At 43.8% G+C, this 19,497-nt stretch overlaps 1 protein-coding gene and 1 long non-coding RNA gene across 4 annotated transcripts in view; one reads left to right on the forward strand and one right to left on the reverse strand.

Moving 5' to 3' along the window:
• Positions 1 to 19,497, forward strand: part of LOC141132419 (transcription factor 7-like 2) — a 1,287,046-nt gene that overhangs the window by 641,483 nt on the left and 626,066 nt on the right. For all 3 annotated transcript variants that reach the window (XM_073620780.1, XM_073620781.1, XM_073620782.1), the window contains one exon: positions 6,895 to 7,005. In XM_073620780.1, the coding sequence (XP_073476881.1) occupies positions 6,895 to 7,005 (111 nt within the window). The remainder of the gene's footprint in view (positions 1 to 6,894; positions 7,006 to 19,497) is intronic.
• Positions 1 to 19,497, reverse strand: part of LOC141132421 (uncharacterized) — a 117,971-nt gene that overhangs the window by 81,760 nt on the left and 16,714 nt on the right. The window lies entirely within an intron of this gene.

Consider the following 19,497-nt stretch of genomic DNA (forward strand, 5'->3'; position numbering starts at 1 on the left):
TGGGGGACTGAATGGTTGACGTGTTTCATGCTCCTAGCGCTTAAGCATAACCTACTAAAACAGATAATTTTGTCTTTCTCTTATAATGGTTACAATTAGCCCATGATTGGTCTACTCCCTAAAACATGTGAGCCCGCAGAGATAAAACTCCAGCTCAAGTGCTGCACTACAAATAAAGCAATTAAAAAATACAAGGTTTCAAACTGGTACGCTGCACCACAAACTCTGTGATGCAGGGGACCAGATGTGTTAATTGCAGCACAATAATCATAAAACCAACTTGCATAGACAACACAGTATCACTACTTTGGTACATGACCTATCAAGCAAACAAATTGTGAAATAAGATGAAACAGTGGGTAAGACATCAGGACACCATAAGAACTAGGAATTCCGAAAAGGGAGGGGAAGGAAAAATAAGAAAAAAGGGGAGGAGGGAGTAAAAGAAGGAAGGAAAAATGAGGAAGGGAAAAGGGGGGTAAGGATAAAGGGATATCAGACCGCTGTGCAAGCACCCCTACTCATAAGGCCCCTTTCACACTGGGGCAGGAGGTGCATCATTTTAGCGGACGAAAAAGGGTTAAAACCACCTGCAAAGCGCCGCTATGCCGGCGTTATAGCTGCGCTGCCCCATTGATTTCAATGGGCAGGAGCGGTATATACACCGCTCCTTCACCGCTCCAAAGATGCTGTTTGCAGGAGTTTTTTTTTTCCCTCCTGCCAGCGCACCGCTCCAGTGTGAAAGCCCTCGGGCTTTCACACTGGAGACACAGCAGCGGCAGTTTTAGGTCGGTTGGCAGGCGCTATTCCTAGCGCAATAGCGCCTGCAAACCTCCCCAGTGTGAAAGGGGCCTAAGTGTGTTAGGTCCCAGTCATAATTTAACCCTTTGGGACTTGGTGTCTGTAAATAAAAAAATCCAGTAGACCTCAAGCCACCTCCCACCTGCACAGCAGTCTGAACACATCACCCCCCCCCCCCCCCCCACAAGGTCTCCTCACGCTCTCGACCCCCTATATACATGCACACCGTATGGCCTAAACGTTGATATCAATGCATTCATTGATAATGCCTGAGGCCACAGCGTATGATGTGTAATGTACATTATATGCAAACCTGTTTTGAGTTCCCAGTAGTCCATATTCATTTAATTTATTGTCCTTTTTTATAGGAAAACTCTAGTGAGAAGATCTTGGTAGTCTGACTGTATTGTTCCCTTGCAGGTTCTGGGTGAGGCTGCATTGTGGACATTGGGCTCATTCTCTTTATTTTCGTGATTTTTTTATATGTGCCAATCACTTATTATCATTGACCATTCCATGTTTTTTAAATATGGAACAGAATCAATGTCTTTTTAGTCTTTTGCACCCATTGGGGCGCTTTGATTAAGTGCCATCATGTATCACTATCAGACCTTAGGGGATCTCTGGCATAATTTTTCTCTTTGTTGATTGGGCCACTGAAGGCTTAGGCTCCATTTGGCCTAACATTCTCTTGGTATGACCTAAGGTTTAGGCTGCCATTACTGAGTAACAGTAGATGTTTCAATATGTAATTGGAGTGTCCATTTATTTGTTATTCTCTTTTTTATTATGTATGTGTATGTCACACACACACACACACACACACACACACACACACACACAATTTTTTCTCTTTTTTATTTATGTTTCACTTTCTTCCCAGGGGGTGAATACACATGTACTACTTTATTATTCATTTTTTGCTGCATCTTCTTTGCAGGGGGTGATAAGACTTAACCATTTAGCCCTTATCCTTGCAGATCATTAGAGGTTTTTTTCAGATTTTGGGAGTTTTTGAGGGCTTTGCGGTATACACTCATCATCAATCAGTTTCTGATGTGTGTTGCCGCTTAGGCTCATAATTTAACTTCATTATTATATTTAATAATTCTGGTATTATTTTAAATAATTTTTAATTTTTCTATCAGTAAGAATTTAGCCTATGTCTGTCATATTTTTATCGGGCCAACTCATCTTGGCAGTGTGCTATCTGAATGAGGATGGTGGTATAGTTCTCAATACAAAGGGGATGTTCTCATTAATTTAGTATCTTCCAACATGTTTTATAGTCGATTTATCCCTTCAGGTTTTTTTTCTATTATGGATATAAATATGCTTTTGCCCTGTTTCGATATGGCGGATCTAACTTGGTTAATTTGGTTAGCGCAAGCCGCACGTTATTGGCATCTTGCCCTGTTCTAATATGGCCAATGTGGAAGGAGGGACACTTGGAGCTCAGAACAGGGTGGAACTGTTTTATTAAGAAACGTATATTAGGTGGTGAGTCAGTACACCTCCCGTGCCCCAGGACGACGTCAGGTGTGACGAAACATACGTAGGGAGGTGTGACGTGCTGATGTCACCACGTGTACGCAGGTCCCAGAAGCAACGGGCTACTATTGAGAAATGGACGGCTCAATTTTTAAATGCCGTTTTATTTCATCAAATTTGTAAGTGCAATTTCGTTCTTTTAAGTTGATCAATAAAAGGTTTTACACTATGCAAGCCTTTATTTTTCCATGGGGACCTTCAGAATGTATGTGTATATGAGGCCATCCGTTCGGTGAAAACGCTGGGTGCAGTGGTGCACTATACAGAAACCCGAGCCGGGGTAATAAGCCACAGGCGCAGTTTGATCTTCCGTAATAGGAGATCATTCACAGCTGAGGCAGTTATTATAGAGGTGGAGGCACTACTACTTCTCCCACTTTTTCCTGGGTGTTACGTTTGTGTGCCACTGTGGATGATCACATTGAACTAGCATCTTCAATACAAGGACTTTCCTTTGGCTCTTTATTTGCCCTGGAATCAATCAGTGACTTTTTTAATTAATTGTATTGGAGTTCTTTATTCATTTCACAGATTGCACAGTTATCAATGTATGTATTCACCTGTTCAAGGCAACATCCTTGACTATTTACTATCAATCAGTGCAACATGTTCTTTTTTTATTCTTTTTATTTTACCCCGTATACATAAGGCTGCATGATCGCTTTCACGTTGACCATTGAAATGATTACATTTTTTATAGTGCTTGTGTTTTTTTTATGTCATAAACATAGTCATGGAGCCCATCATACAGCCTTCTGGTTGTCCTGCCAACATACTGTATGTGGCAAATCTTAAATGTGATGAGTTACACCAAGGACCAACCCATTGACACAAACCTGTCTCCTCTCATCAAGAAAGGGCAGCAAGGACACTCTCCTGCACCACACTGATAATTGCCCTTCAAATTTAACCAGGTCACTCTCTGATCACTCCGAGAGGAAAAAGGCTAGGGGGATAAAGCTCCCCAGAAAGGGAGCCATCATGAGTCCACATTAACTAAACTCAAAAGCATAGGACATAGGCGTGTGCACAGGGTGTGCCGGATGTGCCTGGGCACACCCTAATCACCCCGGCGCAGATTCCCCCTGCTGCCCAAGCCCCCCTACACCACCACCACAGCGCTTCCAGCTTTCCTCCTCCCCTCTCTTGCCAGCTGCTGTAGGGGACCTTTCAAGATGGAGAGCAGGGGAAGGGGCTGGTAAATATATCCTATACTGGCCTCTTCCTTTTCTAAATGAACACAGCAAGTGATCGGTACTGATCAGTTACTATGCTTCAGTTTCCACTCAGCACACAGCACTTCCCATTCATTTATTGTCCACTGAGGCTGCAAATAAAGGGACTGGGGAATCTCTGTCCTCAGTCTCTTTCTCTGTCTCAAAAGTGAGATATCAGGGGTCTATTTAGACCCCTGATTTTTCACCAAAGTCCCCAATGGGGCTCAAAAAAAGTAATATTGTAAAATAAAAAGTTAAAAATTAAAATTAGAAAATTATACACCATCCACTACTCTACTGACTGGCACCAACCTCTGCCCTACTGACACATCCACTGCTCTACTGACTGACACTGCTCACAGCTCTACTGACACCATCCATGTTTTAATACATTTTAAAATGTTTGTTTACATATTTTTGAGGGTGTGTGTGTCTTCTATACATACATATGTGTGTTTGAGCTTTGAGTTGCACACCCTAATGCAATAGGCTGTGCACACTAATGGCATATGAGCATATACTGTATACTATCACTATAAAGTACTGGAAGAGAACTACCTGCATTTAAAAGAAAACTGTCACACGGCTTTCATGAAAAAAATGTCACTACATTATACTAATAAATAATGAGTGTTAAATTGGGCTTCAGCATCTACGGCAGAGCCTGAGCATCCAGGTCCGTGTGCTTATCCCTGTAAACCAAACGCGGCAGTGTGGGCGAGTTCAAACAGCTGATGGATTGATGTGTGACCATTTACATGGGCTGCCTGCCCGCAGCTCAGCACTAGGACAGAGAATTAAACAAATAAAGCACTTCACATTCAATCATGCTGCCTTAGCCTCTGCAACATTTCCAGAATATGCCCGTTTTTAAACTAATGACACCACCAAGCTTCTAATTCACTCCCTGGTTATCTCTCGCCTCGACTACTGCAACTCCCTCCTCATTGGATTATCTTTACATAGACTATCCCCCCTTCAGTAAATAAAGAATGCCGCTGCAAGACTCATCCACCTTACATACCATTCAGTGTCCTCCACCCCTCTCTGCAAATCCCTCTACTGGTTCCACTCACCCAACAAATAAAATTCAAAGTACTAACAATAATTTAGGAAGCCATCCATAACTCTGCCCCCAGCTACATCACTAACCTAGTCCCAAAATACCAACCAAGCCTCTCTCTTCGGTCCTCCCAAGACCTCCTGCTCTCTAGCTCCCTTGTCGCCTCCTCCCTTGCTCGCCTCCAGGATTTCTCCAGAGCTTCTCCCATCCTTTGGAAATCCCTACCTCAATCTGTCCGACTGTCCCCTAATCTATCCATCTTTAGACGATCCCTGAAAGCCCTTCTCTTTAAAGATGCTGTGACAGACCTAGCCGGGACATAGGCTTTTGGAGGGGACTGGATGCCAGCCTCTTGCCTACCAATTATGGGCCCTGGCATTTGGGACTCTGGGAACCCTGGATATGCCATTGTGACGGGAGTCACTAATAGAGGCACAGGGTGAATGAGAACCCCACTATGATCTGTGCTAGTCAGACTCAATGCTGTATATATATAATGTGTGCTGTCTCATTATGTTGTGTACTGTTTGCTGTGATGGTTGTGGTGTGACTGTATTCTATTGTGGCTGTCTGCCTCAACTATTATGGGATTTCTAAGTGTCTTGCTGTGAGGAAAGAGGGAGGGGGGATTCCTCCAGCAGCCCCCCTGTTAAGACTGTTTACTGATGAGAAGTTTAACACACCTGACCTGTGTGTCCATTGTCATTGGACAGTTTAACCCGCCCTGTTTTCCAAGGGTGGGGGGAAGTGTTTTGAAGTGGGATCTGTATAACATGTGTTTGAATAAAGAGTCAGTCCTCTTTGAGCCTCAAGACAGAGCCTCGTCTCATACTTGGGGGAGAATTATTCGTATGGGTTTCTTGTTCGGCTGATTAAAGTGTCCGATAGCTGCCTTTGTGTTCGGAAATGGAATGTCTTAAACGGCTTTAACCCCTTTCATACTCGGGGTGTCGTTACAGATGCCTACCCTGCTTCTAACTAATACTGTTTTACTTCCCACATCAGCTCATCCCCCACAGCTATTACCTTTTGTATCAATTGGCCCTCCCTTTTTAGATTGTAAGCTCTAATGAGCAGTGCCCTCTGATTCCTCTTGTACCAAATTGTTATGTAACTGTAATGTCTGCCTTCATTTTGTTAAGCGCTGCACAAATTGTTGGTGCTATATAAATCCTGTATAATAAAAATATTTTGGGGCTGACTAATCGTGTGAAAAAGCCCTAAACAGTTTTGAGCATGTTTATTTTTTTTCTTCAAAATTACTGGTTTCTTGTCTCCACCTTGTGGTATGATTTGGTATTTCACTACCTCTGAATTCGCATACTGTACAAGAAACTAACAAGCTTATATGTGGTGTCAGTACTTGTTAGGTAGAACTGAAAACTTGATATTGTATTAATATGTGCATAATCATGGACTGTACAGTAAGTTACACCTCTAACCCCAACTCAGCAGCTCTTATCTCATCTTATTCTTTCAGTGAAGGATTCACTGCAAAGTGCCCACCAGCTATAAAAGGCTTTTATTCCCTAAAGCTTATCATATTGTGTGTAATAAATACATTTGTTAGATTGTCTTTTAAATGGGTCATTTAGTTAGATTTAATTGGTAGGTCTTTGTAAACTTATTCTTGAAACACTTTATAATAAAAATGTAGCTTTGCAAATTTTAGAGACTGTAGCTAATTACGCAATATCCTCATTTCAACTTAACCCCATTACATTCTGCCTAGCTTTTAGTTGGCAGGCAACCCATGCTAAGCAGTGTTGTGTATGACTTCACTGTGATAGTACATAACACTGTGCTAATTTGCAGTTGCCTGCAATAAGCGTTTATCAAAAAATATCCTCCACAGAGTTGGACAGCACTGTTGAATTGTATGGTCCAGATTAAATATCACTATATTACTCTTTTTGTGGACAACAAGTAATTGCAAAGGTTCAAACGTGTACTATGGATAGCACATCTCTGTTTAGCTATATGCTAAGAACTCCAAAATTTCTACCTTTTTGGGTAAGTATCCGACACTTACCAGTGCTTAGATGAACAGTTATTCATTCCTCTAATGAGAACAGTCTCTTTTATCCAATATTTCATGCAAAATAATAGGCATACATGCTTCAGTAGAGCAAGGTCCCCAACTGGTAGATTGGTGAACCCTTTACAGTGTCTACAGCTGGTGTGCAGAGTCTCCAAAAGATACAGTATAAGAAAATGTGGTTTACCCTCCAGGAATAATTTCACATATGTGTTCTCTTTAAGGTTTACCCATCCTCTGATGCTTGGTTCAGGTGTGCACACAACAGGAATACCTCACCCAGCCATAGTGCCTCACTCAGGGAGTAAAGAGATGGACTGCTATGAAAGGAATATGTGAGTATATGAATATAGTAAATCACTCTCAGTACTTTGAATGTTAAACCTCTTAAATAATAGCCTTCCTTCACTGAGCTTATCCGCCATAGTGCAATCAGTAATGGTATACTGTGTAGTTGAATTGGCCTAATGCCCTTGAATAAAACAGAGTGACACAAAGTCTGAGACACAAGGTAGTCATTGTTTTATCTGCTATCATTGGCCCTTTACCTCGAACTGTGATCAACCAAATCCAAAGGACTCGGCAATCACAGAGCACACCGTCCACGTGCCGCATTGGGGGCACGGACAGCATGAGCATGGGAGGACGTCTATGGACGCCCTTCCAGCATTGTAAGCCTGCGCTATAGCTGTCTTTTGGCTATAGCTCGGGCAGGAACTGGTTAAACATAATAAATGAAAAAATCACATGTACCTAAGTTACATAGTTGGTGAGGTTGAAAAAAGACAAAAGTCCATCAAGTCCAACCTGTGTGTGTGTGTTTTATGTTAGAATTACATTGTATATCCTTGTATGTTGTGGCCGTTCAGGTGCTTATCTAATAGTTTTTTTGAAATTATTGATGCTCCCCACTGAAACCACCGTGAATTGGAGAAGCAACAGTCTTCCCCGGTCTGCATAGAATTGGCAGATTAGTTAGTGCATGGCCTTAAGCATGTCTGTGATGCGACCCTGGATACGGTCCCCCTGCTCTTTAGAGCATCAGTATCAGCAGTGGTGCTACAGTGCCTAATTTGGCTGAAATGCTGGTCTGTGGACCAGGCATCTAAAAAAGCACTGGCGGATTTGCCCTTCCAAGGTGAGAGACCATTTGGAGCTTCGCTGGATGACATTATTAAAAATGTTAATGGTGGGAGAAGCACATTGCTCCCACAGTCCAGGAAGGGTAAGGAGCCACGCTGTAGGCAAGGGCCCTCCTTTTCCACTCAGAAATGGCTTTTTCTCCTGCCCGGGTCGGCGGGTAAGCGTTCCCAGTCCGACAAGGTGCCTGCTGAAAAACAGAAGCGTCCCTGGTTTCGCAAGCCAAACAAGTCTGCGAGCAAAAATGTTACCTCATGAAGGTTTGCCCCCGCCCAACTCTCGTGTGGGGGGGTCGTCTTTGAGAGTCTGCAGCTCGGTGGACCTTCCTGCTGTCCGACCAATGGGTTTGGGAACTGGTTTCATCGGCATACAAGATAGTTTCTTTCTTGTCCACCAAACAGATTTTTTCCCTCCAACCTACCTCTACTTCGGTCTCGTCGGGAAGCCATGTTCGGGGCAGTATGGGACCTGCACGGGGTGATAGTACCTGTACCGACACTGGAAAGGTTTCAGGGATTCTACTCCAATCTGTTTGTAGTCCCCAAAAAGGAGGGGGCACATCCAATCCTGGACTTGAAGGCCCTCAGCAGCTTTGTGAAAGTGCAAAGGTTCAGGATGGAATCAGTTCGCTCCATGGTTGCTGCACTCCATCAGGGGGACTTCCTGGATATCCAGGATGCGTATTTACATGTGCCCATATGCCTCGGGCATCAGAGGTTTCTGCAATTTGCAGTCGGAGAAGAGCACTACCAGTTTGTGTCTCTCCCTTTTGGCCTGGTGTCAGTACCCCGAGTCTTTACCAAAGTGTTAGCTCCAATTCTGGCACTGTTAAGGCAACGTGGGATCGCAATCGTGGGTTACCTAGACAACCTCCTTCTGAGGGCAGCTTTCGCCTCAGAATTAAGGGAGGATGTAACGATCACCATGCAGACTCTCTGGGAGTTTGGTTGGGTGCTGAACCTAAAGAAGTTGGTGTTGGTGCCGACTCAACGCCTGGAGTACCTGGGCTTACTGTTGGACGCCTCAGACAAGTTTGCATGCGAGTTCTGGGCTTCATGGTAGCCACTTTCGAAGCGGTACCGTACGCTCAATTTCACACTCGAGTCCTGCAAAAGGAGATTTTGTCAAAATGGAACAAATCCCCATTATCCTTGGATTGTCAAATATGGGTGAGGCAGTTAGTCAAGGATTCCCTTCTCTGGTGGCTGAGGTCTTCGGCCCTTCGGTCCGTGAGATCGTTCCTTCCTCTCCATTGAACGGTGATAACAATGGACACCAGCCTGACCGGTTGGGGGGGGGTTTTGGGTGTACTGTCAGCCCATGGCCTCTGGTCACTGGAAGAATCCCAATGCCAATCAATGTGCTCGAGCTTCGGGTGATCAGACGGTGCCTCTCCACATGGTCCAGGAGGCTACAGGGGCGTCCGGTCAGGATCCAGTCAGACAACGCCACGGCAGTGGTATATGTCAACCATCAAGGAGGAACAAGGAGCTCGGCCGCAGCACGGGAGGTCGCTCACATCCTCCAGTGGGCAGACCGACATGTGTCGGCCATATACATTCCGGGCGTGGAAAACTGGCAGGCGGACTACCTAAGTCGTCAGATGCTGGACCTAGGGGAATGCTCATTGCACCCGGATGTATTCCGGCTCCTTTGCCTAAGATGGGGCACACCAGATGTGGACCTCCTGGGCTCTCGGCTCAACCGGAAAGTGCAGAGTTTTGTGTCCAGGACAAGAGACCCCTGGGTGGACGTGTCAGATGCGTTGGTGGCTCCATGGGGGCATTATCGGCTGATTTATGCCTCCCCCCCAAACTTCTACCATGTCTACTGTGCAGAGTGGAGGCCGAGGGGATTCCGGTGATTCTGATTGGCCTCCGCGTCCTTGGTACACCGACCTAGTACAACTGGTGGAGGATGTTCCTTGGTGGCTGTCGATGCGAGAGGACCTTCTATCGCAAGGTCCGATACTTCATCCTGCTTTACCATCGCTGGTTTTAATGGCATGGCTGTTGAAAACCAGGTACTAAGGGACCGAGGTCTGTCAGACTCAGTAATTTCCACTATGCTGAGGGCATGGAAGTCGTCTTCTTGAAAGATTTACCATCGTATGTGGAAGGCTTACATCTCCACGTGTGAGGAGATAGGGTGGCGTCCACGCACATATTCAGTGTCCAGGATCCTGCTGTTTTTGCAGCAAGGAGTGGATAAAAAACTTGCCTTGAGCATCATCAAGGGGCAAATATCTGCCTTAGCTGTCTTTTTCCAACATCCCTTGGCGACTCACTCATTAGTGGGTACTTTTGTACAAGGGGTTCGACCCGTAGTCCTTCCGGTTCGACCACCACTACCTCCGTGGGATCTGAATCTGGTACCATCAGCACTCCAGAAACCGCCCTTTGAAAACATTAGGGATTCCCTTGTTAAACCTTTCTCAGAAAGTAGTCTTTCTAGTGGCTATTACATCTGCTAGGTGGCTTTCTGAGCTGGCGGCCTTGTCATGCAAGTCTCCCTACCTGGTCATCCACAAAGATAAGGTGGTGCTACATCCGCAGCCCTCTTTCCTTCCAAAGGTGGTTTCAGCATTCCATCTCAATGAGGACATTGTTTTACCATCCCTATGTCCTAAGCCGACACACCCGAATAAGGTTGCCTTACATTCCCTGGATGTGGTCCGGGCTCTACGGGTGTATCTGTCTGCTACGGCTCCCTTCCCGAAGTCAGATTCTCTGTTTGTCTCCGTGGCTGGTCCGAAAAAAGGTCTGGCGGTCTCGTCGTCCACCATTTCTCGGTGGATCAGATGGATCGTGGTTCAGGTCTATGCCCTAAAGGGGCGAGTGCCCCCTTTTCCTGTCACGGCTCATTCCACCAGGGCAATTGGAACGTCCTGGGCTTTCCGACATCAAGTGTCTGTCTCCCAGGTGTGTAAGGCAGTCGCCCGTTCACACTTTCACTAAATTCTACAAAGTTGACGTAAGCGCATCTTCGGATGCTTGCTTTGGCCGCAAGGTTTTGCAGGTGGCTGTGTAAGGTTGCGATTTACACTTTCTTTAAGTTACAAGCTGGTTGTAAACGCATCTTTTGATGCATAAGTTGCCTCTGGTTTTGATGGCGGCCGTTTCAGATGGCAACTCCTCGGTTGAGGTGTTCCTTTTGTCGTGGGTGAAGTTATGTTTTGCTGTTTCCACCCCTCGTTTTTTTGATACTGCTTGGGGACGTCCCTAAGGTCAAGAATTAAAGGAGCTGTGTCCATCAATGAACAAAAGAGAAAATGGGATTTTTGTACTTACCGTAAAATCCTTTTCTCTGAAGTTCATTGACTGACTGAGCAACCACCCCTCCTATTTATGTTTGTACTGCTTTTTGACGAACTGAGCTGCAGGAAGCAGGGTGAGGGGTTATAGCCATAGGGACCGCCCCCTGGGCGGTGCTATGTAGTCTTGCTGTTTTTACATGTTTTACATGTTCTGCCTAGTCCTCTCCTGAAGGTGGCGTGATAACCCTAAGGTCAAGAATTAAAGGAGCTGTGTCTGTCAATGAACTTCAGAGAAAAGGATTTTACGGTGAGTACAAAAATCCCATTTTTAATGCATGCCAATATTCTGTTGCAATATTGCATGCCATTGCTGAGCCTGTCATCTACTAGGACCCCCAGGTCCTTTTCCATCCTAGATTCCCCCAGAGGTTCTCCCCCTAGTGAGTAGATTGCATTCATATTTTTGCCACCCAAATGCATTATTTAAAATTTTTCTACATTAAACCTCATTTGCCATGTAGTTGCCTTCCCCATTCATTCAGATCTTATTGCAAGGTTTCCACATCCTGCAGAGAAATTATTGCCCTGCTTAGCTTAGTATTGTTCGCAAATAATGAGATTGAGCTGTTTATCCCATCCTCCAGGTCATTTATGAATAAATTAAATAGCATTGGTCCTAGGACAGAACCCTGGGGGACCCCACTTTCTACACCGGACCATTCTGAGTACTCCCCATTTATTATCACTATCCTCTGAACTCACCCCTGCAGCCAGTTTTAAATCCATGTACTCACCCTTTGGTCCATGCTGACAGACCTTATTTTGTACAGTGTCAAAACATGAATTCCTCAGATTGGGACTTTAAACCGGACCACGAACAGTTTGGTAAAAAAAATATTCAAAATGTATTACACATTGATAATAGCAACATGAACATGGGGATATACGCAACAAACACAAATATTGGGAGCAGAAATGGAAACCAGCTGCAAGGAAAAGCCCAGAGCTTTGTCAGACAGACAGAACGTCAAACGCATTTCGAAAAACAAAATGCAGATCCTCTTCAGGGACAGAGGGCTTGCGGGTTGCAGATCTGTAGCTTATATCTATGATAACAGAATGTATAACATCAGGGGTATGCAGAGATACACAATATGCATAAAAACATATACATGTATTTTATATACATTCTAAATACATTTTAAAAATTGGAACAGTAAAAGCACAGCTGAGCATAATGACCTCAAATGTTGATGCTTCACCCATAAAGACAAAGAACATAACTCAAAAAAAAGAAAAGATAAATCAAATTCCCTAAACAAAATCACAAATTAATATATATGTGCAAAATCCAATGTGCAAAAATACATATGCCCTGAATATATGTTAAATAAATATGAATAATATCACTCTATATATTAGACAACAATGTAGTTTGAAGAAAGTGTCCATATAAATTCATATAGTAAAAGAAAAGGGGGGAAGGACACCTTAAAGTCGTCCAATAGTAGGTTCTGGGGTGACAAACGGGGGAAGGGGAATTCCCTCCCACTGTGGTAATTAATCAAATTAATATGTCTCTCATGTCACCCGTATCATTATTAATCATATAACTCAGTGGTATGTAGCTGACTAGCTGTCAAACGGTTGTTCAATGGACCATAAAGCATATATAAGAAAGGGAAGGAAGGGGTCAAGAGGAGATCCCCCCAAAAAAAAAAAAAAAAAAAAAAAGATGGTCCGCTCAAGAACAAACAGTTGAACCTACAAAAACTTTATTGTGTCACAATATGTAGAAACATAATCCAACAACCATGTGTATTTAAAAATAGGGCAGATAAAAGTCCTATTGTGTGCTGGTGGCCACCACAGACATTACACATATATCTCATGCATTCATGCACTCACACTCATCAATTAAAGTCACTAGAGACCCGGGTCTATACTATTTCACTGGAATTCCAGAGCTGGATTGGCTACATAAGTGGGTAGACTAGGTCCTTGTAGGTAAAGTGCAAGTGCTAATACACAACAAAAGTCCCCTCGGATGTGAACCAATGGCTGGTTAGACATATGTATGTGTCAATCAACCAGAGCCAAGGAAGGAAACGGTGTCCTGATTGTGTGGTGAACAATTGCAACTCAAGCAACCTCACATAGAGGGCTTTTAAGGATGGACGGAAAATGGCCATAAACAAAATGCCTCATGAATGTGAGGGTACATTTTAGCTCACCGTCTGACGTCTTCAATGAAGAAGGAGTAGAGCCCAAAGGAGTTGCTGATGGCTGCGTTCGTGTGGGTTTGAAAACACGTTCATGCGGTATTAGCTTGTTGTGGGCATGAGCGGGTTACTTCCGGGTATCCTCCGGCAGAAGGTCAAGATTGTTAGTGTCTCATATCCAATGGTATAAGCAATCCGGAGAGACGCTCGGCGTCCGTGTTCACCGCAGAGGTTTCACCTGATATCCCAAATCTTGATTGTTCCGATCAGGATCGTTAGAGATGTTCACATCCAATTTGGAAGGATATTGTAGTTAGAGTGTGAGAGTCTGTGTGCCACCTGCACATGGGTCAAATGCTGAGCGCTTTCGCTTGTTGCCAAGCTTCCTCAGGGCTAATGTGGTATCAGTAGCTGGATGTTTAAATAGCCAGAGGGCTAGTGTTCAATTTCCTGTCTTCTTAATTAGCACCTGAATACCATAGCTTGACCATAATTGCAATCACCAAGAATGTGCCAATCACACCCATACATACATCTATTTAGACAAAACCATTGAGGGTAATGGATACATAGAGATTCAATCTGATTGACTTGTGTATGTGGTCAGATTTGAATATTGCATCTCTTACCATCATGAAATAACGGAAAAAGGCTTGTCAAGCAACTGCTATCAATACATAAAAGCCAATTGAGGAATGCTGCATTTCCAAAAACAAACCGTGCATATATAACCATATACTAAATAATAATAATAATAATAAGATAGTCAAAATAGTGATATATGGGAGCAAGAGGGAACAGTCTATTGTTCCGAATTAAATTGCAACACATATCATCATCCTGACAATAAACAGAGATGTCCCAATAGTTGATCAAAAATTGCATGGCATACACACACGGAATAAAAATAATGAGTATGAATATATGCAACCAACCATCGCTTTGGCCAGATTAAATGGCAGCTCACGTCCCATGTATTGTCATCCACACACGGGATAAAAACATTGTTACCAGTGAGATTGCCTGTGAAGTCGCATAGGACAAATTAGTACATAGTGATTCCGGATAGTCCAGATATGTAGTTACATATAGGCATTGCACTGGTATTACCCGCACATGGAACAACAGAATAATCTGTTGTACAGATTATAATTTAAAATATGAAAATTTCATAATCTGGGGGCAGTGCGGCTTCAATTCAATCAGTTGGTTGGTAGCCAAATGATCGAGGCAAGCTGGGATGGAATGAGGTCATGGGCCACCGTCTCGCATAGGTTACGTCTCACATGTCACTCGCTGATATTCGTGTAGAGAGCAGAGACATGGTCGTGAGCAACACTACACACAGTCAATTTTCTTTAAAAGCTGCCCGTTATGGGCAGGAGAAGATGTGGATCCTCAGTTAGAACCAATCAATTTTCGGATGGGAACATTTAGATTGTGAATATTTAAGTCATTGTTCCAAAAATGGGGATAAATTAAATTCATTGTTCAATCCAAAAGGCTGCATGCTGTTTAAATAGAAGATCCACATCTTCTCCTTCTGACATAAGATCTTATCAAAATCTCCACGTCTATGGGGCAAATTAAGCTTGTATATACCCTTAACCCTAAGGCCATCCGGTTTACCTTCATGTTTATCAAGAAAGTGCAATGATAGTGGCCGGTCATCATCCTTGTTGATAATACTTTGGATGTGTTCGCCAGTTCTGACTTTTAGCTCTCTTTTGGTCTTGCCAACATAGATAAGGCCACACGGGCAGGTCAACATATAGACTACCCGTGTGGTTGTACAGTTGATAAAATTATTGATTCTAAATTGTCTTTTATTGTCAGAACTGGCGAACACATCCGTCCTATCCACGTGTCTACATATATGGCATCTACCGCAACTGTACATACCCCTAAGGGGTGGAAGATCAGTAAGCCAGCTGCGTTTTTTAGGGCGGGTGTACTCTGAGTGTACCAGGCGATCCCTTAAATTTGTAGCTCTACGGGCAGTGAGCAGAGGTTTTTTGCTGACAAGCTTTCCCAAAATGGGGGCCTCAGATAAAATGTGCCAATGTCGGCCCAGAATTTCTTTGATTTGGTCCCACTGGGTACCAAATTTGGTAATGATTCTAAGGGGAGGGTGGCTTGAGGTTTTTGCTTTTTCTTTAGTAGAGTTCACCAACAAAGACGATCTATTTGTCTGTAGTGCTCTTTTTCTAGCACGTCTGATGTCCGTATGCGAGTAACCCCTATCACGAAACCTCCCATGTAGGTCATACATTTCCCTGTGGAAATCCCCCTCCTCTGAACAGTTCCTTCTTGCGCGGAGGAACTGTCCCACGGGGATACCCCGTTTCAGAGATGCGGGATGGTGGCTAGACGCCAGCAGCAAAGTGTTTGCCGCTGTGTCTTTTCGAAAGGTTTTTGTATGTAACTTATCATCCCTGACAAACACCGTAAGGTCCAGAAATGGCAATTCATTGGTGTCATACGTATATGTTAACCTAATATTACGGTCGTTGTCATTAAGTTCATTAATGAATTGTGTCAATTCAGATGGCAGGCCGTCCCAAATCATGATCACGTCATCGATGTACCTCAGCCACAAACGACAGTGGCTGAGGTACATCAACGAGGGGTACACACACTCAGACTCCCAAAAGCCAAGGTGCAGGCATGCATATGATGGGGCCCATGGGGCACCCATCGATGTGCCCCTAATTTGTTTGTAATATATCCCAAGAAATTGGAAATAATTGTTTTCTAACATAAATTGCAATAGTTCAATGATAAATTCATTTTGGCCTGCTAATGACGGAAATTTATTTTCCAAAAAGAATTGTGTCGCTGCTAGTCCCCATCTGTGCGGAATTGACGTGTATAACGACTCCACGTCAATTCCGACCAGTAACATACCTTTGGGTATCGATATGTCTTCCAGGTGCCCCAAAACATCCCGTGTGTCCTGAACATATGATGGTAGTTCATGTACAAGTTCTTTAATCAGTGCGTCCACGTACTTACCGACCCTCTCGAGGGGACCCTTTACAGCTGATACAATTGGTCTCCCCGGGGGGTCGGTAATGGACTTATGTAGTTTAGGAATTGTGTATAGGGTAGGGATGTTGAATTCACTGACTCTGAGGTATTCGAGTTCCCTTTTGGTAATTAGACCTGCTTCAAGGGCTAGTTCAAGTTTAAAGTTTAAGTCTGATATCATTTGGGGAAAGGGGTTCTGGTATAGACGTAGATATGTAGATCCATCACGGAGAAGGCGCATGGTTTGCTCCTCATATAGAGTATGTGACATAAGGACCGTGTTGCCTCCCTTATCGCTTGCTTTAATAACAATATCCTTTGCATTTTCTAATTCCCGTAGGGCCCTTCTCTCTTCCCGGCTAAGATTGTCATATCCTTTATATTCCCAATTGACCCCCATAAGGTCCCTTTTTACTTGTTCCAAAAAGAGCTGGATATGTCTATGTTTGGACAGGGGGGGCATTTTTTGGGATTTAATCGTCAGTTGGGATGGGCGGGGGCAGCTAGGCGACACTTGGGTGGCTTCCCCTTCTGAGTTCCACTGTTGATTTTCATCAAGGAGGGCTATTAGGGCTTCGAGAGAGTCGCGCTCTTGTTTGTCTAGTTGGTCCGCGTCTATATCTTGGGTGTCCCTCTTTGCATGCCAGTACCTAAAAATTAATTTCCTCAAGAACAAATTGATATCTTTGAAGACCTCAAATTCGCTCATCGTTGTAGTGGGGGAGAATGTTAGGCCTTTTTGCAGCAGTGAAATGTGGTGGTGATTTAGGGGGAAATCTGATAGGTTAACAACCTTCAGATCAGATTGTATTTGTTCTGAGTGGTCACTAGATTGATTTACTTCGCTATTTAAAGCTTGCGTGGCCCTGACCTGAGTTCCCTTTGATTTTCCCTTCCTTCCTTTCCCTTTCCCCGGTTTCCTCTGTTGGTTTGAGCCTGGGTCTTGGTCATGGATGTGGTTGGTTGGGTGCCTGTCCTGGGGATGGTGTCCCCTTCCTGATCTAAAAAAGCCACGGTTTTCTCTGGTTGTTCAGGGTCACTGTCAGTAGATGTATATCTAGGTCTAGATGTACCTGATCGATTTCTCCTGCCCTTGCGTGATCTACTCCTCCCTCGAGGTACTGTGGGGTCAAAGATATCTCCTTTCTCCCAATCTAAAAGATTTTGCTTAAATTTCTCTTGTTTAGTGATTTTAAGGGTTTTTTGTGTCTTTTCAACCTCCTTCTTGAGCGAGTCATTGTATTTGTTGAAATCCTGATCATTTTTATATGGCTCTAGCAGCTGTGCACTGATATCGATCTCTTTTTTGAGGTCATCCAATTGTATTTGTTCTTCATTGATAATCATGTGCAGAACTGCTAGTCCACGATCGAGACAACTTTGTTTCCATATTTCCAGGAACCTCGGTGTATGTAGATGAGCAGCAGGTACTACTCTTTCCCTCAGCCCTCTAGGAATAACTTTATGTTCAATGTGGGACTTCAATGAGGAAATGTCCCATTTCCTATTAAGGAATTTTATAGTTAATTTTTTATGATTCTTAAACAATTTTTTAAGAGTCTCATCATGGTTGGATGCAGCTGGAGTTTCAGTAGAAAACGCAGACTGTATCTCTAAGTCAATCTCATCCGCCAGTACATACGCCATTGTTCCCGGGAAGGGGAGGAGGGGGGAAACCAGGGAAAAAAAAAAAAAAAAAAAAAAAAAGGGGGGGGAAGGAAGTAACCCGCTCATGCCCACAACAAGCTAATACCGCATGAACGTGTTTTCAAACCCACACGAACGCAGCCATCAGCAACTCCTTTGGGCTCTACTCCTTCTTCATTGAAGACGTCAGACGGTGAGCTAAAATGTACCCTCACATTCATGAGGCATTTTGTTTATGGCCATTTTCCGTCCATCCTTAAAAGCCCTCTATGTGAGGTTGCTTGAGTTGCAATTGTTCACCACACAATCAGGACACCGTTTCCTTCCTTGGCTCTGGTTGATTGACACATACATATGTCTAACCAGCCATTGGTTCACATCCGAGGGGACTTTTGTTGTGTATTAGCACTTGCACTTTACCTACAAGGACCTAGTCTACCCACTTATGTAGCCAATCCAGCTCTGGAATTCCAGTGAAATAGTATAGACCCGGGTCTCTAGTGACTTTAATTGATGAGTGTGAGTGCATGAATGCATGAGATATATGTGTAATGTCTGTGGTGGCCACCAGCACACAATAGGACTTTTATCTGCCCTATTTTTAAATACACATGGTTGTTGGATTATGTTTCTACATATAGTGACACAATAAAGTTTTTGTAGGTTCAACTGTTTGTTCTTGAGCGGACCATCTTTTTTTTTTTTTTTTTTGGGGGGATCTCCTCTTGACCCCTTCCTTCCCTTTCTTATAAATTCATATAGTGCAGACTGATAAAATGATTAACCACTTGCTTACTGGGCACTTAAACCCCCCTCCTATCCAGACCAATTTTGAGCTTTCAGCGCTGACGCACTTTGAATGACAATTGCACGGTCATACAACACTGTACCCAAATGAAATTTTTATAATTTTTTCACCACAAATAGCTTTTTTTTTTGGTGGTATTTGATCATCTCTGCAGTTTTTACTTTTTGTTAAAAAAAAGTAAAAAACTGATTTTTGTTTTTTTTTTTTTTTTTTTTTTCGTTATAAAAAATTTAAAACAGGTCATTTTTCTCCTTCATTGATGTATGCTGATGAGGCGGCAGTGATGGGCACTGATGGGTGGCAGTGATGGACACTGATGGGTGGCAGTGATGGGCAGCACTGCTAGGTGGCACTGATTGGCACTACAGGTGGGCATTGATAGGTGGCACTTGTGGGCACTGTTAGGTGGCACTTGTGGGCACTGTTAGGTGGCACTTGTGGGCACTGTTAGGTGGCACTGATGAGGCAGATGTGCCTCTTCCACTTCGGCACCGATGTCCCTGACATCTGAGCCGGTGATCCGCTTTTTTTTCTACTCACGCTGCTGTCAGCGTGAGTAGAAAAAAAAAAACGATTACCGATCTTTTGTTTACACCATGTGATCAGCTGTCATTGGCTGACAGCTGATCACATGGTAAGGGTCCGGGACCGGCCCCTTACTTAGATCGGTGATCACCCGAGTCTCAGTGACTCGGTGATCACAGCGCGCTCGGCGCGCGCCCTG

This window comes from Aquarana catesbeiana, linkage group LG03 (assembly GCF_042186555.1).
Source record: "Aquarana catesbeiana isolate 2022-GZ linkage group LG03, ASM4218655v1, whole genome shotgun sequence".
Lineage (NCBI taxonomy): Eukaryota > Metazoa > Chordata > Amphibia > Anura > Ranidae > Aquarana > Aquarana catesbeiana.